At 35.1% G+C, this 25,342-nt stretch overlaps 1 protein-coding gene across 1 annotated transcript; it reads right to left on the bottom strand.

Moving 5' to 3' along the window:
• Nucleotides 1-13,119: 13,119 nt before the first annotated feature.
• Nucleotides 13,120-14,094, bottom strand: LOC115518728 (olfactory receptor 6C2-like). Its single transcript, XM_030322279.1, has one exon. It carries the CDS (start codon nucleotides 14,092-14,094, stop codon nucleotides 13,120-13,122), a length of 975 nt encoding a protein of 324 aa, XP_030178139.1.
• Nucleotides 14,095-25,342: the final 11,248 nt, after the last annotated feature.

Genomic DNA, 25,342 nt, shown 5'->3' with positions numbered 1-25,342 from the left:
ATGTTCCTAAAGCATCTTATAGTAATATTCTCAGCCCTGAGTAGTCTGGGCAATATCCAACAAATCTTTCTTCTCCTTTTCATTTCTTCTTTTTTATTTTCAAATTTCTTGAGAGGCAATGTTTGGGAAATTAACTGACCCTGAACGGTGACTGATTGAGTTATATTTGCTTTATTGACTTTCAGGGATTTTTTTCTTCAATCTGAAAGAGTTCATGGGTCACTAAATAAATCAATGTCAGGTAATATGTCATTAAATATCTATACCTAGTCTATATCATCTATGTGTATATCTGATAAAATTATAATATTTGGTGAGCTATCTACACAAATATCATGCAGCCTTGACGAAAACATTTCAATCAGTAAAGATCCTATGATTCATTTTACATTTATTTAAATAGTCCTTTCATCACAACATTGGTAAAAATAGATCCAATCTGTTACTCCAAAGAAATTGTCATCTAAATCTCTCAAAGGAAACAATAAGTGAAATCACAAACATTATACTTACTTTTCTGTGTGCCAGTAATAGTTCCAGTTGACAGATAGCCCTGATGGTTAAAAAGATGAAGAAGAAAATGTTAACAATGGGTTGTCTCCAGGTTTCTGGCCACTCTTACTTGTGGCCTGTCATATTCACTGAGATGGCGTCATACATACATCTTTGAATTTTTTTTCTTCTCTCATTGCAAATATTTTCTCACTTAGAACTTTTCATTTCTAGTGTAGGAAATATCTTCTAGTTCTTTCCCACTTGAAACTAAAATACTATTCAGGAGCTTCCAGACTATGAGGAACTCTATTTGGTTTGAAGAGTTAGAATTCTCAGCACTCTAATTTTTATACCAATAAGGTTGCCTTTTTGGGGGGGGGAACGGCACTGCTGACAAGACAGAAACTAAGTATATAAACAAAAGGTTTCTTGGTGTTTCAGATATAAAAAATCACTAATGAATCCCTTGTGTAAGGTGTTTGAACAAGAATCCTGAAAGATGCAATGTTGGGGATGGTTCCTTAGGGAAATGAAGGCTCAACAGTAACATCAGACAGTCTAATACTAAACAGTGACAATCAGCTGATAAGGAGCCAGACAGACTTTTTATATTTTTTAATTAAAATTATTTTAGGTTTTTAAAAATATTTTTTAAAATTTCACATGTGCATAAAAGGAAACTGAAAAACACAAGCAAAAAACAGTCATCCATAATCATAAGCATTTTACAGTTTGACTTCTAGGTCTCATGTGTGTACCTACACAACTAATGTAATTTTAATGTAATTAAGTCTATACAGTTATGTATCATGCCTTTTTACACACCATGAATATCTGCCATTTCAAAGTTCCAAAAACTATGAGTATTTTGATAACTAAGAATACACTACACCAACTCCATCTGAAAGAAAAAAAATGTAATCCTACCTTTCGTGGGGACAAAAATTTCATAATGGACAAAAATGGCAACAGGCCTCTAGATAAAGATTTGGCACAGTTAAAATACTGCATTCCTTAATGTTCAATTAAAAATGAGACCTAAAATAACAAGAGTACACAGGTATGATGCTTCTAAAAGAATTCGTTATCTATTATACTATTCAAATATTAGCAAGGAGGTATGTTTCCACTGAATCACTTACTGTATTCCTATAATACAGCCAAAGAGATGCACACACATTAACGGTTATCATTAAAATGTAAATATGAACACATCTGCACACATCTCTCCCACTACACTTCTTTCTGCCCTCTACTGCCAGCCTAATGAGCAAATCCTAATGTAGGTTACTCAGAGACAGCTTAATACTTCCTTGCCCAAGATACTTCCCTCCTATCGATTATAACAAAAAGAAACATAAATTGGTTAATTCACTAGCTGTACATTGTATCATACGTTGTCATCTCAGGACATCCAAAAAGCTTAGTTGTTACAAAATAATGAAACTTGTCCACAACAAACACAGGTACTTTATAAAAATGGATATACAGACCTACAGTTATAACCTAAAACTGACCAGACAGACTTTTTAAAATTTTGTTTTCATCATTTATAGCAGCTAAATTATCATAAAAGACCATTTTCTTCCTTACTATTTTTATTTACTTAAAAAGTAAAAATACAGGTAATCAAATAAGGAAACATAAATAATTATAAGTTAGTGTACTGTTAATATTCTTGAATATGTTTTCAATAATTTTTTTGTAATATAACACTGCTTTATAAGTTCAAAAAATATAATTGCCTTTCTTTAAGGAGAAAACCAATCAACCATATGACTATATGTAAATAGAACACCTAAGTAATCCAACGTATTTATAAGTTATATACAATGTAAATATATAATGAATTTACTTGCATTTTTCCTTAAAAATATGACATACTTTTAAGAATTTATGAATATACATCATTTTGAGTGTTGTCTTATATCTTTTTGATTATTCCATCACATTTAAAAATAATTCTAGGGGCACCTGGGTGGCGCAGTCGGTTAAGCGTCCGACTTCAGCCAGGTCACGATCTTGCGGTCCGTGAGTTCGAGCCCCGCGTCGGGCTCCGGGCTGATGGCTCAGAGCCTGGAGCCTGTTTCCGATTCTGTGTCTCCCTCTCTCTCTGCCCTTCCCCCGTTCATGCTCTGTCTCTCTCTGTCCCAAAAATAAATAAACGTTGAAAAAAAAATTTAAAAAAAATAAAAATAAAATAAAAGTAATTCTAAATTTAAAATTTAAGGATAATTTCTCTATTATTGAGAGGGCTTTATAATAGCTAACTGTATGTTTATATAAACCTTTAAAATTGATATTTTTCTTATTTTAAAATTATTTAAAAGTCACAAAAAGCATTGTTATAGAATTATATATTTATGATAATCCAAATTCTTAGAAGTAGATTTTCAATTAAAATACATTCTGAGGCAGAGGGGGAAGGAGTTAAGATGGCAGAACAGCATGGAGACCCTGAGCTTGTCTCATCCCTGAAATGCAACTAGATCAGCATCAAACTATTTTGAACACCTAAGAAATTGATCTGAGGATTAACACAACAATCTGCATAACTTGTGCCACAGAACGTGGCAGGTACTCTGTGCAGAGATGTGAACTCAGGGAGAGAAAAGCCATGGAGGGCAGGGAGCCATTTTTGCGGAGAGAGGACAGAGCGAGAGAAAGGGGGAGAGTGTGGTGCATCAGGATCGTGTAAGAAAATCATTCCCCTCAAGAGTAGCTGGAGAGAAAGAGCAAGAAAGACTGAAAACACTTGCTGGGGACTGAACGAGAAATTTGTTACCCAAAACCATTGATGGGGAGAAAGGAGATGGTTTCAATACCACCAGGATTCTATAAACAGTGGAGTGCAGAGTGCAAAGTTTGGAGCTCAGTGCTTGGCAGGGATCTGGTGAGGAAGTAGGACAAATCCCCAGGAGCAGGCAGTGCCATCTGAAGGGTTCATGTGCTACACGGGGAGAAGCAGTTCCCCTGCTTGGACTGTATTTGGTAGAAGCCATATGGTCTCTCCCCACAGGCAAGAGTCCCGGTGGACTCTGGAGAGCAGCCACATTTGCTGGTGGTGGGACAAAGATGTCAGAGTGGGGTGAAAACTGGTGCCAGCTGTGTGTTGTAGTTTACCATAATCTCTGAACCTCTGCTGCTGTGCATTTGCACAGATGTTTTCTGGGGAAAGTTGGCACCTGGCCATTGCTCAGCAAGACCCTCCCCCAGAGAGTTGGAGCTGATCCAAACCTCAGAGGTCTATGAAATGTGGGGTTTTGAAACACAACCCTGTCTGAGATAAAACTCTGGAGGGAGGTGCTGGCTGGCTGGTAGACAGCTTGGACGTGGACAGGGTAGAGGCAGGGAGTGGACAGAGAACTGAGACAAAAAAGGGGTGCTTGAATTGTGGATTGGTGAGAGCATGAAGTTCTTGTGCCAGAGACTAGGGAGGTGGGTGAGGCAATTTCCAGGTCTCCAATGAATGCGTGTGAGCACACGCACACTGATCCACCCCGGTAGCTAAGCAGGGCCATCTAGTAGAGAATGGGGCTGTTACACCAAGCCCCACCCAACTGTGCCCTCCAAGCACACCCCCCAGAAGACCACCACAAGTCACTCCACATACTTAATGTAAGGACTACAGGGTGCTTCAAAATTTCAGTTCTAGGGGAAACTGGATGTAAATTCATTTGGGTTTCATTCTGTTTACTGGTTCATTTATTCCTTTTCTTTGAATTTGTTTTTGCTTAAAATTTTTTTTACCTTTCTTGGATACAGAAAGAGAAAAGTTTATTTTTTTACCTTATTTTTATCTTTAAATTTTTTATTCTGTTTCATTTTCTTTACAATTTTTTAAATTTTTACGTTTTTTTCTTGCCTTTTTTCCCCTTTCCCTTTTTTCTCTATCAAGCTTCTTCCAACAGACCAAAACACACCTAGGATCTAGTTTCCTTTATTTGATTTTTTTTTGTTTTTAATTTCCTAATATTTATTTGTATTTTATTGTTTTCTTCCTCCAAAATGATGAAACAAAGAAATTGACCCCAAGAAAAAGAACAGGAAGAAATGACATCCAGAGACTTAATCAACACAGATATAAGTAGGATGTCTGTGCGACTCATGTTGGACTTTTAACCTAAAGAATGCTTAATAAATTTGTGTTGTTTCAAGCCACTGTCTTATTTGTTAAGCAGCAAAAGGAATCTAACAAGGGAGATCAAAACTTAAAAAAATTCACTTAAACCAAAAGTAGACATACAAAAGAGAAAAAAATAAAACCAGTGACCACTGAAGAATTACAAAGGAAAAAAATTAAGAGATGATAGATTAAAATTTTTTTAATTTTTTTTTATTTTGAGGTGTGCCTGGGTGACTCAGTCAGTTGAGCATCTGACTTGGCTCAGGTCATGATCTCACGGTTCATGGATTTGAGCCGCATGGGGCTTGCTGTTGTAAGTACGGAACCTGGTTTAGATCCTCTGTCTCCCCCTCTCTCTGTCCCTTCCCTGCTGGTACTATCTCTCTCTCAAAAATAAGTAAACATTTAAAAATAAAATAAAAAAAATGAAAGTTTTATTATTTTGAGAGAGAGAGAGAGAAAGAGCATATGTGTGCATGAGCTGGGGAGGGACAGAGAGAGGGAGAAAATCCCCAGCAGGCTCCATGCTGTCAACACAGAGCCTGATGGAGGGCTTGATCTCACAAACAGTGAGATTCAAGTTAGTTAATATACACAACTTAGTTAACATACAGTGTAGTATTGATTTAAGGAGTAGAATTTAGGGATTCATCACTTACATACAACACCTAGTGCTCATCACAAGTGCCCTCCTTAATACCCATCCCCCATTTAGCCCATCCCCCACCCACCTCCCCTCTGGCAAATCTCAGTTTGCTCTCTTACAGTTAAGAGGCTCTTATGGTTTTCCTCCCTCTCTGCTTTTATCTTACTTGTCCTTCCCTTCCCCTATGTTCATCTGTTTTGTTTCTTTCTTTTTTTTTTTTTATAATGTTTATTTATTTTTGAGACAGAGAGAGACAGAGCATGAACGGGGGAGGGTCAGAGAGAGAGGGAGACACAGAATCTGAAACAGGCTCCAGGCTCTGAGCGGTCAGCACAGAGCCTGACTTGGGGCTGGAACTCACGGACCGCGAGATGGTGACCTGAGCCGAAGTCGGCCGCTTAACCGACTGAGCCACCCAGGCACCCCTCATCTGTTTTGTTTCTTAAATTCCACATATGGGTGAAATCATATGGTATTTGTCTTTCTCTGACTGACTTATTTCGCTTAGCATAATACACTCTAGTAATCTGATCTCTGTTTAGGTTAACTTTCTCAAACATATAATGCACCCAAAATTAATACCTTTCATCACATGAATTTACTCCTTTAACCTCCTTCCCCTCAAACAAACCCCTTTCAGTGCAAGATTCCAATCAGATAACATGATAATAATTTTCTATTAAATGTAAGCCTGACTTTACTTCTAATCTCACAAACAAAATTGAAATGCAGAAAAATAAAACAAATGCAAACCAAACAAAGAGATACATAGCTTATCTTCTATTTTCTTGGACTTGTAAAAAATAGTTGATTTTGGGGCGCCTGGGTGGCGCAGTCGGTTAAGCGTCCGACTTCAGCCAGGTCGCGATCTCGCGGTCCGTGAGTTCGAGCCCCGCGTCGGGCTCTGGGCTGATGGCTCAGAGCCTGGAGCCTGTTTCCGATTCTGTGTCTCCCTCTCTCTCTGCCCCTCCCCCGTTCATGCTCTGTCTCTCTCTGTCCCAAAAATGAATAAACGTTGAAAAAAAAATTAAAAAAAAAAATAGTTGATTTTAAGTGTTCTCTCAATCTTCCAATCTAACTGTTGCTGAAAACTTCAATTGATTACATTAAAACTTATTGAGTACCTAGTTCTTGGCAGGTGAAGTTCTAGGCAGGAATTTTTATTTGGTAATATCCCTGAATGTATTTAGCTCACTAATAATCCTATATTACTTATTTCTTGGTTGACTCATTCATTGTTTAGTAGCATGTTATTTAACCCCCATGCATTTGTGGTCTTTCAAGATTTTTCTTGTGGTTGATTTCTATTTTCATAGTGTTGTGATTGAAAAAAGTTGCATGGTATGACTTCGATCCTTTTAATTTGTTGGGACTTGTTTTGTGGCCTAATGTATGATATATTTTGGAGAATGTTCCATGTGCTCCAAAAGAATGTGTATTCTTCTATCTTAGGATGGCATATTCTGTATATATGTTAAATCCATCTGGTCCAATATGTCATTTAAAGTCACTGTTGCCTTGTTGATTATCTGTTTGGATGATCTGTCCATTGATGTAAATAGGGTGTTAAGGGCCCCTATTATTATATTACTATTGATTATTTCCTTTGTTTGTTATTAATGATTTTATGTTATTTGGGTTCTCTGATATTGGGTGCATAAATATTTATAGTTACTATATTTTCCTGTTGGATCATCCCATTTATGATTGTATTTTTTTCCTTCTTTGTCTTTTGTTATTTTCTTTGTTTTAAAGTCCATTTTTTTTTCTGATGTGAGTATTGCTACCCCAGGTTTATTTTCACTTCCATTTCATGACAAATATTTCTCCATCCCTTCATTTTCAATCTCTTTGTTTTTAGGTCTGAAATGAGTCCTTTGCAGGCAGCTGTAGATGGGTCTTGCTTTTTTAACCAGGCTGTCATTTTGTGCCTTTTGATTGGAGCATTTAGTCTATTTACATTCAAAGTAATTATTGATAGGTATGTACTTCTTACCAGTTTTTTTGTACTTGTTTTATGGTTGTTTTGTAGTTCTTCTCTCTTCCTTTCTTCTTTTGCTCTCTTCTCTTGGGGTTTGATGACTTTCTTTAGTGATATATTTGGATTCCTTTCTCTTAATTTTTGCCTATATATTACTGGCTTTTAATTTTGAGGTTGCCATTAGGTTTATATGCAACATTTTATGCGTATAGCAGTCTATATTAAGTTGATGGTCACTTTAAGTTTGAACCCATTCTAAGAGCACTAAATGTTTACTCCTCTCCCAACCCCTCTATTGTATGTATATAGTGTCATACTTTACATACTTTTTTTGGTGTGAATCCTTTGATATTTATAGATATACCTTAAAATTACTGTTTTTGTGCTTCTTAGTTTTTTTTTTTTTTTTAATTCCTGCTCATGGTCTTTTTTTTTTTTGCATTTAAAGAATCCCTTTCACATTTCTTGTAAGGCTGTGATGAATTCTACCAAGTTTTATCTGGGAAACTCTTAGCTCGTCTTGTATTCTGAAAGATAGGCTTGCTGGATAGAGTATTCTTGGTTGTAGTTTTTTTTTTTTCCTTTCAGCACTCCGAATATATCATGTCACTCTCTTCTGCTCTGCAAAGTTTCTGCTGAAAAATCAGGTAATAGCCTTATGGGGTTTTCCTTGTACATAACTGTTTTCTCTTGTTGCTTTTAAAATTCTTTATCACAACCTTTTGCCATTTTACTTAGTATGTGGCTTTGTGTGGACTTTGTGTTGATTTTGTTGGATGCTCTCTGTGCCTCCTGGATTTGTTTCCTTCCTCAGATATGGGAAGTTTTCATCTTTTATTCTTCAAGTAATTTTTTTTGCCCCCTTTTCTTTCCCTCTTCCTTCTGGGATTCTTAGAATGTGAATGTTATTATGCTTGATGGATTTAATGATTTTCATTAATATATTCTCATTTTTAAATTAATTTTCTTTCTCCTGTTCATCTTGATTGCTTTCCATTACTCTTTCAGGTTGCTGATCCATTCTTCTGCTTCCTCTAGTTTACTATTTATTTCCTCTAGTATATTTCTAAATTTTAGTTATTGAATTCTTCATCTCTGCTTGGTTATTTTTTGTATTTTCTATCTCTTTGTTGAGGGTCTCGTTGAGGTCCTTCACTCTTTTTTCAAGTTCAGTGAACTTTAATTTTGCTGAGCTTGTGAAATTACCAGTAGTTTCCCTATCAACATATTGTATATCTCTATTTCATTTATCTTTATTTCATTTATCTTCATTTATCTTTATTTCATTTATCTTTCTTGCGATTCTTTCTTGTGATTTTGTCCTATTCTTTCATTTGGGACATATTCTTCTGTATCCTCATTGTCTAACTCTCTGGGTCTGTTTCCATGTGTTGGGAAAGTCAGCTGCATCTCCTGTTCATGAAAGTAGTGGCCTTATGAAGAAGAGGTCCTATAATGCCTTGCAGTGCAGTTTCCTCTGTTCGCCAAAACCTGGCACTTCAGAGGTGTCAACTATATGTATTGCGTATGCCCTATTCTGGCTGAGCCACATATGCCTTCAGTCTAGTCATCTGAAATGGCTCACTTTGTCTGGTGCGGATGAGATTTGGTCCCTATATTGTTAATATGCCAGTCTGTGACCACCTTGGACTTTAGTTGGATCAGACCAGGCATTTGCCAGAGTTGTGGTCACACCAAACTGCAGGATGTCCTCCTTGTGTTGTCCCCTGAGGGGCTGTCATTGGTGGGCTTGGCCTGCAGTCGTACCAGATGTCTTCCCCTAACCCTCTGTTGGGCCACAGTTGGACTGGTGTGTGTGGTCATCTTCCCCTCTTCCCTCGGCAGGAGTCACTTTAGAGTGGTGATGGCCACTGTTGGAGCTACTTGCACAGTGTCACACTTGTGGGTTCACTTTGGATGGACTTCAGGTTTTCAGGAGAATGCAAGGGTGTGGTACATGGTATTAGCAAGGTTTATGCTGGTCTGCTGTGGGAGGAGGCCTGGATCTGCTTTGTTGAACTCTTGCCAAAGTCATGTTGGAGGGGGCAGATTGTAGGAAAACTTAAGGGTGAGGCATGCTGTTAGCAAACTAGTACAGGGTGTTTGTACTGGTTTCTTCAGGTACCTGTGATGGGTGGGCAAGGGAAACGGTGCCTGCCCACTCCTGTTTTTGGAGAAGACTCCTAAAGATCCCTGCCCTTCCAGCACATATTCCAAGATTAGTAATTAAATCTCTTTGTACTTCACCCCAGACATTTTTGAAACTGCCACTTTTACGCTGTATCTCAGTGGGGCTGTTTGTTATTCTGTCTCTTTAATGGCAGAAGCTCAGTTTCCTATTGCCCTCCTGCTCTCCCAGAGCCAAGCCTGCTGATTTTTTAAAATTTTTTTTTTTTAACGTTTATTTATTTTTGGGACAGAGAGAGACAGAGCATGAACGGGGGAGGGGCAGAGAGAGAGGGAGACACAGAATCGGAAACAGGCTCCAGGCTCCGAGCCATCAGCCCAGAGCCTGACGCGGGGCTCGAACTCACGGACCGTGAGATCGCGACCTGACTGAAGTTGGACGCTTAACCGACTGTGCCACCCAGGCGCCCCTGATTTTTAAAGTTCCAAGCGGTAATCCCCATTGATTATAAAAACTCATGAAGTTATGACCCTCTGATTTTCAAAGCCAAATGTTATGGGGATTCATCTTCCCATTGTAGGTCCCCCATGCCTGGAATACATGGCGTGGGGTCTTCCCTGTCCCTTCTATAAGCTTGTGTGTCCTTCCCTCCCACAGACAGTCTTGTGGTTGGTTTGGTTCCTGACTGAGTGTCTTCCCTTCCTACCATTTTTGATATGGCCTCTTCCCTACCATTAGCTGTGGAGAGTCTGTTCTGCCAGTGTTCAGGTCATTTCTGGGTTATTTGTACTGATGTGGCTGTTATCTAAGTGTGTCCCTGGGGTGGGGTGAGCTTAGGATCCTCCTATTTTGCCATTTTCCCTGGAAGTCTCTGAATTGCATTTTAAGGGACATTTGCCTCTTCTTTATTACTATATATTAAACTATTAGCTTTTTTTAAATTCAATTACATATTGTAAAAATTATACGTTTTTGCAAGATAGTGGATACAATGTGCCATTTCAATAAGTAATTGAAATTTTTAGCATCATAAATTATATCAAATAATGATATTTTTGGTTTTGAGTAATTCCATCCAGTTATAAAATATTCAACCTGTATTTGTTTAGATTTTCTTCCACTTTCTTGGTCTAAACATTGGCTGTTTTAGAGAAAATAAATTTTCTTGATGTTCCTTGATGTAATTTTGATTATTATGTGTACAATCCTGAAGAGGCAGTGCCATAACATATAGACATTACAGACCTATAATAACATTACAAAGGACCGAACCCTGGCTTCAACTCTTATTAACATTACTTAATATTCTCACATCTCAAATCTCAATTTACCAATGAAACAAAGATTAAAAACCAGCTCCAGTGTTCTTTCAAAGATTATCCATTGAAAAAATATGTGTGTGTGTATTAAAGTAAACTCACAGACAGACAGATTGATATTGTAGTATAGGTGAAGTTAGCCTAAATTGATCTCCCAGTAAACAACAACTTTTGTTAATTTTTGTCATGTCTTAAAATAGAAATCAAATGTAGCAGGGTAGTTAAATCTTGTTTTAAAGTCCTTTAAAAATGTGTAGCATATTTTACTCATATGATTTTTTTATGCCAGAAATTAGCAGTTCTTTTCAAGAAGTAACATTTTTTTCAGTTGTGAGGCTTTTTCATTCAGTATATTTGAACGTAATGTATTCAATATCATTTATTTACTAGGTATTATATGTAATAAAGTGTGCATAAAAATAAAGTGCCTTTATAGGTGATTTTAGATACACAGTATAAACAAAATTTTAGTGAAATTGGTGCTATAGAAGAGAAAGTTGAGGTCAAAGCAGCAGGTAAGGTAAACAATTTCTCTCTAGACTTGGTTTGTATGTTTTTGTGGTGGGAGAGAAAGAAACAGCATGTAAGTGGAAGACATTTAAATTGACTTAAATGAAAAATGGCAGTAGAAGGGAAGAATAAGGGAGAGAGCTTTTTTCTTTCTTTCTTTCTTTTTTTTTTTTAATTTTTAAAGAGAGGCAACTGTAAGTCCTAGAGATACCAGGAGAGAATCCAAAAGGATGGCCGTTAGGCCTGGATGCCAGAAAGCCAGCAGAAAACTTATCAATATGAAAATTTACTTAGTAGTTTTATGAGCTCTTTTAAGAAAAATTGATGTACATTTTCTGGTATTCTAATCTATATGCCATTTACTTCATAGAAAAAATTTAACTATTATTTTAATTGCAGCTTTTCATTTGGACTTCCTTTTCAATTCTCTTTGTTTTTCAGGTATATTGATGGTTTGTTTTCTGGATTTCTTATGGAATTGTTTCCATGATATGCTAAACTTAACGGTTAATTTAGCTACATTTTGAGTTTGATATTCATATTATATTTAAGCAATTGAGTATTTTTCTTTAATCCCTCAACTGCAATTACCATTTGACATTGCACTTATAGTTTCATATCCTTTTAGAAAAGCGCTTTTCCTCACTTTTAACATATGTATTCTGTGTAATCTATGAATCTTTTACTTTTAAATTTTCAGCATTTCGTGTGTGTGTGTGTGTGTGTGTGTGTGTGCGTGCGCGCATATAAATAACTCCAGGATCCTAGATATAAAATTCTACTTCCATTTAAAACACATTTATTTGGATGTGTATTTATTTTGGTTTTCTTTACTTTTCAATTATATATTGTTTTTTTTTGCCAGTAGTACTTTTTTTCTTTTTCAAGTTTTTATTTAAATTCCAGTTAGTTAAATTACAGTGTAATCTTAGTTTCAGGTGTAGAATTTAGTGATTCATCACTGACATACAACACCCAGGGCTCATCACAGCAAGTGCCCTCCTTAATACCTATCACTCATTTAAACCATCCCCCTGCCCACCACCTCCCATTGGTGCTTTAAAAATTAGTAATGTAGGATTATTAGTGAGCTAAATACATTCAGGGATATTACCAAATAAAAATTCCTGCCTAGAACTTGGCCTGCCAAGAACTAGGTGCGCAATAAATTTTAATGTAATCAATTGAAGTTTCCAGCAGCAGTTAGATTGGAAGATTGGGAGAACACTTAATATCAACTATTTTTTACAAGTCCAAGAAAATAGAAGATAAGCTATGTATCTCCTTGTTTGGTTTGCATTTGTTTTATTTTTCTGCATTTCAATTTTGTTTGTGAGATTAGAAGTAAAGTCAGGCTTACATTTAATAGAAAATTATCATCATGTTATCTGATTGGGATATTGCGCTGGAAGGGGTTTGTTTGAGGGGAAGGAGGTTAAAGGAGTAAATTCATGTGATGAAAGGTATTAATTTTGGGTGCATTATATGTGTGAGAAAGTTAACCTAAATAGAGATCAGATTACTGGAGTGTATTATGCTAAGCGAAATAAGTCAGTCAGAGAAAGACAAATACCATATGATTTCTCTCATATGTGGAATTTAAGAAACAAAACAGATGAACATAGGGGAAGGGAAGGACAAGTAAGATAAAAGCAGAGAGGGAGGAAAACCATAAGAGCCTCTTAACTGTAAGAGAGCAAACTGAGATTTGCTGGAGGGGAGATGGGTATTAAGGAGGGCACTTGTGATGAGCACTAGGTGTTGTATGTAAGTGATGAATCCCTAAATTCTCCTAAAATCATTACTAAACTCTATGTTAACTAACTTGAATTTCAAAAAAACTTGAAAAAACAAAAAAACCCTCATTAACTTAAAAAAAAGAGACAAACAGATTTAGAGCTTAATGGTTTATGCTTAGCTTGTTATTTTATTTCTGGGCTTAAATATTCTCTTACTTTTCGATACCAATGCAATTTTTTTGAAAGAATCACTGAAAGCTTGTCTCACTTGCTTGTTTCTCAGAGTGTAAATGAATGGGTTCAACATGGGAGCTATGGACGTCATTAGCACTGTCACACCCTTATTAATAGTCACTGATTCCTTTGCTGAAGGATTGACATAGATGAAGATACAACTTCCATAGGTGATGGAAACCACAATCATGTGAGAAGAACAGGTGGAAAAGGCTCTTTTCCTTTGTTGGGTAGAGGGGAATTGTAGAATGGTCTTGATGATAGAAATGTAAGATTGAAGAACACACACAAGGGTCAGAATGAAGGTCAGCACAGCACAGACAATAACCAACTGCTCTATGAGCCATGTGTCTGAACATGAAATCTTCAAGATTGGAGATGCATCACAGAAAAAATAATCAATGATATTTGAATCACAGAATTTCAAATTGAGGAACAAAGTAAGTGGTGGGAGTATGATCAACAAGCCAGCCATCCAACAGCAGAGGACGAGCCTCTTGCACACTCTGTTGTTCATGATGGTTACATACTGCAGGGGTTTGCAGATGGCCACATAGCGGTCATAAGACATGGCAGCCAAGAGAAAAAATTCTGTTACTCCAAAAACATCGGTAAAAAACACTTGAATAACACAAATATTATATGTAATTGACCTGTCACCTGTTGCTATGTTGTATAAATATCTAGGGATACAAGCAGATGTAAAAGAAATTTCTAATAAGGCAAAATTCTGTAGGAAAAAGTACATGGGTGTTTTAAGGTGAGAGTCTACTAAAGTGAGGGATATGATGGTCAGATTCCCAGTTATACTCAATATGTAAGTGAGAAATAGAAACATAAAAATTGGAATTTGAAGTTGAGGGTCATCTGTCAGGCCCAATAGGATGAAGATTGTTACTGTATGATTTTTCATCATTGACTACTGAATTTCATTCAATTCATGTAAAATTTAGAGATATTTTATTTGAATAGAGTGGGATCAAAGCTAGATGGGAATAAACAGTGACTATTAGAGCATACTAATTAACATGTCGTTTCTTCTATAAATTAGTAACTGATGTTGCTAATATTCTGGCTCCCCAAGCCTTTATTTTATTTTATTTTATTTTATTTTATTTTATTTATTTTATTTTATTATTTTGTCAGTTTTGTGATAGATTTTTAAACATTAAAAAAATTATTCTGCCACCTCATTTTGCTTTCTTTTACAGTTTCAATCTGTAGCCAAGAATGGATTTTCTCATGTAATTGGATATGACCCATATTGTAGGTGAACAAAACTATGATTACCTCTTATGTCTGACATTTCTTCTTTATTTCAAAAGTGAATATTTAAATTTAAAATTTGCTTTATGTCTTTCTTGAGGATTTGCTCATGATAAAATTTAAATGTATAACAACGAATCGCGGTTCCACCAGGCATTGCTGATCCATCTGTGGCTTGTTGCCACGATAACCAAGCATATGTCTGTTTTGTTTTGTGTTTTAACATGCATATTACACGTTGTTGGGTCACTCCTCTGACTCTTATGTTTCTCTGGTAGTATAAAATTTACACTCAGTGTCCACTGGATACATGATACAGAGAATATTTTAATGCACAATTTATTTGCTACATGTGAAGAAACGTTTGGCCCAATGATATACAGCTGGAAAAAAAAAACATATTTTGGTCTGCTTAGTTAAGTATGGCAAACACTCTAATGCCTTGTTATCATTATCACTAAGTTCAAAATCAAATTTAAAATACTGGGGTGCCTGGGTGGCTCAGTCAGTTAAGCGTCTGACTTCTGATCAGGTCATGATCTCACAGTTTGTGAGTTTGAGCCCCGCATCGGGCTCTGTGTTGACAGCTCAGAGCCTGGAGCCTGCTTCTGATTCTGTGTCTCCCTCTCTCTCTGCCCCTCCCCCGCTTGTGCTCTCTCAAAAATAAACAAATATTAAAAAAATACTAAATATACTCTTCACATACCTGTCTTTACTCTCTTCCTTAGCTGTAGTGGCAGCATCATGCTGATTAAGAGCACACCTTCTGTATGTAGCAAGATCTCTATCATTCAATATCTGCCTTTCCTGTCTATGTCTGTATGACCTTGGACAATTTTCCCAACTTCTCAGGCCTTCAGTTCTTTATAAAATTGAGATAATAAGAGTATCTACCATGGGGCGCCTGGGCAGCTCAGTTGTTTAGGCAACCAACACTTGATTTCAGCTCAGGTCATGATTTCACAGTTCATATGTTGGAGCCCCATATTGGGCTCTGAGCTGACAGTGTGGAGTCTGCTTGGGATCCTCACTCTCTCTCTCTGTCCCTCCACTGCTTGCTCTGTCTCTCAAAAATAAACAAATAACAACAAAAAAAGAGTATCTACCATATACAGTGAAAGTGATTAGAAGATATAATAAATTTATAATAAAGTCTGATGCATGGTATGGGCTTTATGTATATCAGCTATTATTTTTTGTACTCCTGTATATAATTCATGTGACATGAACCCAAAAACACAAAATCCTAAGTGGGATTATACTCTGTGTAACTCATCTTTCTCCACATTCCTTATCGTAAGAAGAATAGATTATATTTACTGAGAATTTACTATGTGATAGGTCTTGTGATAAGCACTTTACGTTGATTATCTATCTACCCTCCACTCCCCACCTTTCTCCTTCTACACTATGTCTTTACTTCCCAGCCTCTAAAACTACCCAGGTTCAACTATTTATTTGTGATTTTCACTTGCAGCATCACTTCTACTGAGAAGTCTTCTAAACTGTGTTAATTGACCCTTATTTGTGCTCCCATAACACATAATTGTTACTTCCATCTTAGCACTTATGGTGAGAAAGTAAGTTTGTTGAAGTCAGGGACTGTTGTCTTTTTTTCCAGATTTTTAAAATGTTTGTTTATTTTTGAGAGCGACAGAGTGTGAGTTGGGGAGGGGCAGAGAGAAAGGGAGACATGGAATCTGAAGCAGGCTCCAGGCTCTGAGCTGTCAGCACAGAGCCTGATGCTGGAGTCAAACTCACCAACCACAAGGTCATGCCCTGGGCTGAAGTTGGATGCTTAACCCACTGAGCCACTCAGGTACCCTGGCCTGGGATTGTTGTCTTTTTTTTTTTTTTTTTTTTAATTTTTTTTAACGTTTATTTATTTTTGAGACAGAGAGAGACAGAACATGAACGGGGGAGGGTCAGAGAGAGAGAGGGAGACACAGAATCTGAAACAGGCTCCAGCCTCTGAGCTGTCAGCACAGAGCCTGACGCGGGGCTTGAACTCACAAACCATAAGATCATGACCTGAGCCGAAGTCGGACGCTTAACTGACTGAGCCACCCAGGCGCCCCAGATGGGATAGCTATCAAAACTAACAATCCTAGATTTATAGTCAATGGTGAGACATTGTTGTATAAATACATATATCTTATCATTTGACTACATATTCAAAGCTATCTTCTGTCATATTTGGGTTTCATCTTGTAAATTTTATATGTCCTAGTATTTAACATTGAGGATTTTTTTTTTTGAATTAGAACAGTTTTTTGTTTTTTTTTTTTTTTTTATGAATGAAGTCATGCATACCATGAAACTGTCACCTCTTTGTTTATGTTATTACCTTCCATGCTGGCCAAACTATTAACTGACATCTCTTCCTTGCTTTAGCTGTCAAACAGATAAATAGTTGTATTTTTCTTGGTATCTGTTTTGTTTTCTTGAAGAATCTGTCAATAAGATATTGAAACTGGAGGTCAAGGAATTTACATATTTGAATAATTTTCACAAACTTTTTATATTAAAATATATTATAAATATTTTTACATTTCTATGATATAAATGCACTTAATTTAATTCTATTTAATTTCAATCTATTTTATTTGTGTAACTCCAAATTTTAAATACCTCTTCATTTTGGTAAGTTATTTCAAAAATTTACCTATATTTCAGTAGCTTTATGAATGTACCACAAATTGTAAATAAATTTCCAACACTCTTATGTATCTCTTTGTTTTCTACAAAGGTTAAAATGTCTGTGAAAAGCAGCTTTTTTACCAAGGTATCATCTATAAACTTTGTATTAGTTTCCTTCAACTCCCTCTGTGACTGTTTAATTAAATCCATGCTAAAATTACTACATTGCATCAAACGCTTTTTTTTCAAGATTATTGACACTTTTATTTTATAAAAGCTGTGGTGCCACTGGGTCTTAATTTATACAGTTTACACCATGAAATATTCACCCCTTCAGCTTCCATTTAAGACTTTCATTCTTCTGCAGATAAAGATTTCTCCCCCTAAATTTTCCATTTATGTCTCTTTGGTGCATATTTTCATATTTTAAAACTGGAGCTTAAAAACTCTGTGTTTGCATTGGCTTCATAGTTCTATAGTTTTTCCTCAGCTATCAAACTTTGTTTTACATATACACACACACACACACACACATATTGTTTTGCATATATATATATGTACATATATATATATATATATACACACACACACACACATACACATATACATATATATATTAGTTTTGAGCTGGTATCTCCAGGATTTGAGTATTTCTTATAAAAATGAATTGAAAGCAATATGCTTTTCAATATCCTGGAAAATTAATCAATCAACTTGTGTTGTGATTGACTGTCATTTGTTCCATAAAATATTTACTTTCTCCAGAGATTTGAGCAGAATCATCCTCACTGTATGTCCACTTTCCACAATTAAACCCCAAGGTTTACTATCCCTGTCATTGGAAAGAAGAGATGACATTGACTTTTTTTTTGAAGAGATTTGATATTCCTAGGAACTGAAGGGACACACTATAATAACTACAATAAATAATTAAGTGAAAAGATACTCTTTTTAGCCTTCCTAATGTCCTTAATCCATTATTTCTCACTCCAGTGTCTCCTAAAGCTTTACATGGTAACATACTCTTCCTTGCACCCTCCAGGTGGTAGCTCTTGTTCCAAAATATTTTTTCATTTATTCCATTCCTTACTGCTGTTTTTAAGAGTCAAGGTTTAAGAAAGTAGTTTTCATCTTTCAAAGACTTTTGTACTTCAAAAAAGTGCTAGGATAACTAACTTTGTCAGTATTATTATATAAATTGTCATATCAGTGATTTTATTTTATGTTATTTATTTATTTATTTATTTTTTTATATATATGAAATTTATTGACAAATTGGTTTCCATACAACACCCAGTGCTCATCCCAAAAGGTGCCCTCCTCAATACCCATCACATCAGTGATTTTAATGTAGACGTACAGTTTCTCTTTAAAGAGCAAAATGAGTGTGTGGCAGAGATAACTTCACCGCATATTATCTTTATGTAAAATACAAAAAGCAGCATTAAAAATATATGTCAGAAAGATCTGTGGGTCTTTATATAATAATTCAAATATTACATCTGATTTTGGTAAGCCACGACATTTGCTTCTCAGAAAAGTGACATGCAGATTTATCAAAGATGAAAGTAAATTAAATGGCCATTTTACTTACCCTCTGAGAGTTAATAATAGCTTCAGTTTGTTACTTAACAATGAGTCCTAAAGGCTACTTTGATGAAGAGGATCTATTAAAAAAGGTTTCTGTGGAATTTACTTGGTTCTCAGCTTATGACTCTACTTACTCTGATGCTTTGGGAAGGCTTAGAACTCCTTGGGTTTTTTCATTTTCAACACACTGAGAAGATTTTCAGACCAAGAATTTTGGTCCCCTTTATGCCTAGGAAATATTGTCTAGCTCTCTCTTGGTTGAGAGTAAAATGTTAAGATATTTCCCCCACTTGCTTTGAAGTCATTGTTATTATGACTTCTCTGGAAAGGATAAGAGGCTTTTACAGTATTAAAATTTGTATTTGATTTATTTGCTAAACTTCAAACTAAGTAGTACACAACTGAGTCCTTGGTGACCCACGATCAAACATCACTAATTAGCCTTTGTAATGAATTTGGGCAAAAATCCTAAAAGATGCAGCAGTGAGGGCAGTGTCCTCAGAGATACAAAGACAACAATAGCAACAGGCAAAGGTCAACATAGCAACAGTAAAAAACCAGATAGTCAAGAAGTAGGCTTCTTTTCCTGAATTTCTTCCCTAAAATGTATAGAAGATGAAGATCACAACTCTATCCCATTAATCAAATTTTCTCAATCATTAAAAAGGATAAAACAGGAAAATATTAGAAAACACAAAACAACTAATTCTTTTTAGTATTTTAAGGAACTATATATATATGAATATTCAAAAAATAAAAATACTATTTCCATCTTCACGTTTCGGCACTTCTTTAGATGTGATTGTATGTAGATTCATGTAAAGATAGTTTTCTTTTAATTCATGTAAAGATATATTTTCTTTTCACAATAAACTTAATTGTTCATGTCATCATATATAGTTTTTACATCAAAATACTTTTTTAAAAAGTTTATTCTGAAAGGGAGAAGGAGAGCACATGTGTCAGTGGGGGAGGGGCAGAGAGAAAGGGAGAGAGAGAATCTCAAGCAGGCTAGATGCTCATTACAGAACTGGAGGCGGGGCTTGAGTTCATGAACTGTGAGATCATGACTTGAGCCAAAATCGAGTTGGACACTTAACAAGTTGAGCCACCCGGGTGCCCCAAGATACGTATACTTTATTATCACAATAAACACCTGGTTTGCTCATTCACTACTGCTTTTCATTTTTCATAGTATTTCCTTGTATTAATCTGTGCACTTAAAAAAAAAAAACTTCTAGTATATGCTCTAGTAATTTCTTGAGATGTGGATTGTAATGGTAAATTTTCTTTCATCTTACAATAATATATGACATATCAAAATTTGTGCAATATGGGGTGCCTGGGTGGCTCAGTCGGTTAGGCGGCCAACTTCAGCTCAGGTCATGATCTCGCGGTTTGTGGGTTTGAGCCCTGCAAGGGGCTCTGTGCTGACAGCTCAGAGCCTGGAGACTGCTTCGGATTCTGTGTCTTCCTCTCTCTCTGCCCCCCCCCCCCACCGCCACTGCTTATACTCTGTCTCTGTCTCTCAAAAATGAATAAACGTTAAAAAAAAATTAAAAAAAAATTTGTGCAATATAGCAAGAGCATTGTTTAGAGGGAAATTTTATTTTAAATATATAATTTAGAAAATTTAATATATTGAAAAACCAGTGACCTAAGCATTCATTTTAAGAGACCCCAAGAAGAACAAACTAAAACAAAATAAACAGAAGGGAAACATAATAATAGTTTAGATCAGTTATATAGAGAATAAATATAAGACAAACACACCTACAAAATGGTTTTTTTAAAAAAGATAAACTTCTTGTAGGTATAGTCAAGAAGGGAAAGAGAAAAAATGGCAATTATCCAAAGTGACAGTGAAAAACAGGAACATCAATAAGATGTAACAATTATTAAAAGAATAATTAAGTACACCATAAAGAACATTAGGCCAATAAAATAGTTTACATAAAATTAACCTATTAATTTCTGTTAAAAGAACTGAAAACATGAGACAGGAAAAAAATATAAATATTCCAATATAAGGCAAAATTATTGAATCCATAATTAGTAATATTCTCACAAAGAAAATTCAGGGCCAAATGGCTTCAGTAGTAAATTATTCCAAAAAATTAAAGAAAAAATTATACTGATTTTCTATAAACCAGTACAGAGAAAAGTAAGAGGAAGGATAATGCTCAACTTGGTTATGGGGGCATTATAACTTTCATGCCAAAATTGGAAGGGATTTTGCAAGAAGTTAAATTACACGTTGATTTTATTTCATAATAATCATAAAAATCCTTAAATATAAATTATCAAGTTAAATAGAGTATTATACAGAAAAGGATACATATAACCATAATGTGAGGTTTGTTACAGAAATTTTAGGTTGGTTTAACCATTGAAAATAAATATAATCTACCACATTAGTGGAATAAAAGGGAAAAATAAGGTCATCTCAATACAGGAAAAATATTTGATAAACTGCAGTTCTCATTCGTTATTAAGTATTCTCAGCAAAGTAGGAACGGAAACAAAGTTTGTTTGATGAAGGGGATCTAGAAAACATGTTATTTGTTTTTTTATTGAAGTATAATTGACATACAATATCCTGTTATTTTCAGATATATATCATAGTGATTCAATATTCTTACACATATAAAATGATACCCATGATAAGTCTAGCTACCACACAAATTTATTACAATATTATTGGCTATATTCCCTATGCTGTACATTACATTCCCATGACTTATTTTATTACTGGAAATTTGTACCTCTTAATTTCCTTCACCCATTTCACCTGTCACCCAACTCCCCGCCCCTATAATAAACAATAGTTTCCTATATCTGTTGGTCTGTTTTGGTTTTTTGTTCATATATTTTGTTTTTTATTTGTTTATTATTTTTATTTTACAGAGAGAAAGAGCACGTGAGTGGGGGAGAGGGGCAGAGGGAGAGAGAGAAAGAGAATCCCAAGAAGGCTCCATGTTCAGTGAGGAATCCAATGTAGGGCTTGATTCCCCTCTCTGCAAGATCATGACCCAAGCCAAAACAAGAGTTGGATGCTTAACTGATCGAGCCACCCAGGCACCCCATTTATTTTGTTTTTTAGATTTCACATATAAGTGAAATCATACAGTATTTGTCTTCCTCTGTCTTTCTTATTTCCTGTTTTATAATACCCTCTAGGTCCATCTATGTTGTCACAAATGGCAAGATTTCATTCTTTTTCATGGCTGGCTAATATTCCTTTATAGATATTATTTATAATATATATAATATATATTAAGTGAATATGTGTATATAATAATTGTATAGATGAACACTTAGCTTGCTTCCATGTCTTGGCTGTTGTAAATAATGCTGCAGTAAACATAGAGGTGCAGTATTTGTTTCTTTAAATTGGTGGTTTTGTTTTCTTCAGATAAATAACCAGAAGGAAAATTGCTGAATCACGTGGTAGTTGTATTTTTAATATTTTGAGGAACCTGCATACTGTTTTCCAAAGCAGCTGGACCAATTTACATTTCCACCAACAGTGTACAAGAACTCCCTTTTCTCTACATTCTCACAAACAGTTGTTACTTTTTGTCTTTTTGATAATGATAGGCAACCTGAGTGGTATGAGGTAATAATCTCATGTGGTTTTGGTTTGCATTTCCCTGATAATTGGTGAAGTTGAGCATGTGTCTTTGGCCATCTGTATGTCTTTGGAAAAATGTCTATTCAAGTTCTCTGTCCATTTTTTGACAGGGTTTTTTTTTTTTGATATTAAGTTGTGTAAGTTTTTTAATATATTTTAGATATTACCCCCTTATCAGATGTATGGTTTGCAAATATTTTCTCCCATTCAGTAGGTTGCCTTTTTGTTTTGTTGGTTTTTCCCTCACCATGCAGAAGCTTTTTAGTTTGATGTAATCCCATTTGTTTATTTCAGTTTTTGTTGCTATTGCCTGAGAAGACTGGTCTCCCCCCCAGAAATGTTGCTGAGACCAATATCAGGAGTTTTCCTCTAGGAGTTGCATGATTTTACGTCTTACATTTAAGTCTTAAATCCATTTTGCATTTAGTTTTGGAATTGGTGTAAGATAGTGGTCAAGTTTCTTTTTTCTTTTTCTTTTTTTTTTTTGGCACATGCTCTCTAGTTTTCCCAACACCATTTAATGAAGACTATCTTTTCCCTAGTATATTTTTGCCTCTTTGTCATAGATCGATTAACCATGTGTGTGGGTTTATTTCTGGGCTTTCTATTGTATTCCATTGATCTTTGTGTCTGTTTTCATGTCAGTACCACCTTATTTTGATTATTAGAACTTTGTAATATAGTTTGAAATCAGGGCGTTTGATACCTCCAGCTTTGTTCTTTCTTTCTTCCTTTTTTTTTGTCAAGATTGCTTTGGCTACTTGGGGGCTTTTGTGGTTCCATACAAATTTTAGGATTCTTGGTTCTAGTTCTGAAAAATGCCATTGGTATTTTAATGGGGATTACATCTAATCTGTAGATTGCTTTGGGTAGTATGGACATTTTAACAATATTAATTTTTCCAATCTATGAGCATGATATAGTTTTCCATTTATTTGTGTCATCTTCACTTTCTTCCATCAGTGTTTTATAGTTTTCAAGTACAGATCTTTCACTTCCTTGCTTAAATTTATTCCTACATGTATTATTTTGAATATTGAAAACTTTTCTGTTTAGTTGATGAATATGACAGGATGTCCACTCACTCTATTGCTATTTATCATTGTATTAGGGAGCCTAGACAGGCAATAAAGAAAAGAAAAATAAATATAGTAACTTGTCATTATTTGCATATGATTTGATTATGTGTTGACATATTTAAAAGACCTTACAGGTAAATTTGTGAAGGTTGGTAGACAAAAATCAATATTCAAAAACAATAGTTATCTCTAATACTAGCAACAATTAGAAAATAAAAAATTTAAAAATTCATGTAAAATAACCACATATTATCAAACGCTGAGGAATGAATCTATCAAAATACCAGTAATATTTCCTTTTTAAAAAATTTAGCCTTTGGTTATTTTTTTTAAGTAAATGTATTTTTGAGAGAGGGAGAAAACATGAGTGGGGAAGGGCAGGGAGAGAGGAGAGACAGAGAATCCCAAGAGGCACCACACTGTTAGTGTGAGCCCCATGTGGGGCTTGACCCCAGGAACTGTTGGATCATGACCTGAGCTGAAGTCAGATGCTCAACTGACTGAGCCATCCAAGCACCCCAGAAATGCCAATAATATTTCTGTCAATGATGTGTAAAGCCTCTATACACTTAAAACCGAAGTATTTTTGAAAGTAATTAAATATACAATTGGGACTGGCCTATACCATATTTTAATGGGTTAGAATTCTCAATGTTATAAAGATATTAATTTCCCCCAAATTGACCTACCGGTTGAAAGCAATCTTAAAATCACTGAAGAGAATTTTTTAATTGTAGAAATTGCCAAGGTTTGTAAAGTTTTATGAGAAACAAAGGGTTGATAAGAGCAAGGTAAACTTGAGGAAGTAGAAGACAGTTTGAATTACACTACTCAATATGAAAACTTATTATAAAGCTATACACAGATTATTATATTATTGATTCAGAGATAAGCATATCAATGGAGTTAAAAATGATGAAACCTGAAAAAGATTCACTCACATAACGATTGATTATGACAAAATTGTCACTGAATGCAAGGAGAAAAGGGCAATTTTTTCAAGAAATAATTGTTATTTAATATTCTTATGGAAAAAAAAGAATAGTTTCCTATCTCAAACCATTGAAAAAAACAATTTCAGATAGGCCATTAACCTTAATTTGTAAAAACTGTGAGTGAAATTTATGGAACATAGTTACCTATTTTCTCGAAAATACCTTTTTGCTGAAAGTGTTTCTCTGGTGAGGCTTCCTTGAATCAAAAACAGAATTTTGGGTCTAATTAACAGAATTTAAATTCTGAGTCCACTACTAACCAGCACTGCTTAAATATCTGAAGCATTCCAGTTGAAATGTGATGTGAGCCACATATTGAATTCAGAATTTTCTAGTAGCCATATTATAAATAAATTAATGGTATATTTTTATGTAATCAAGTATATCAAAATATTGTTTCAATGTGTCATCAATACAAATTTATTTTTGATCTGTATCACAATCAAGTTCCTTGAAATGTCATTATAATTTTGTTTTATACTTGCTTGTTTCTCAAGGTGTAAATGAAGGAGTTCAGGAAATAGTTCCGAATACAGGAAGCAATGAGAACTATCACGCCCTGATTAATGGCCACTGTTTCCGTGCTTATTGTTTAATATAGATGAAGGTACTGGTTTCATAGGTTTCCTTTGAGTTGTAGTCATTTCTGTGCCTAGTTTAGATACATTTCGTTATTTACCTGTTTTCACAATCTTCCTTATCATTTTAGTATCTCAAGATCCAGCGTATATATTTATAGATAAAGGTATAGAAACAAATACAGAGGCAGATATATAACCATTTTCCCTACAAATTTACTTGTCTTTTAAGAACTGTTAGCACTTTTAGTTCAAATTAACCTGTTAGTCTGTGATTGCTTTCAGGATTCAAAATTGTAGGAGCCTACATGTTATAATTCAGCTTCTGCATTAAGATACAAACATTTGTCATAGCTTCCTTTTTTTTTTTCGCCTAAAGATA

The sequence above is a fragment of the Lynx canadensis genome, chromosome B4 (assembly GCF_007474595.2).
Source record: "Lynx canadensis isolate LIC74 chromosome B4, mLynCan4.pri.v2, whole genome shotgun sequence".
NCBI lineage: Eukaryota > Metazoa > Chordata > Mammalia > Carnivora > Felidae > Lynx > Lynx canadensis.
The sequence above is the reverse complement of the archived record's forward strand: the minus strand, read 5'-3'. Positions and strand labels throughout refer to the sequence as shown.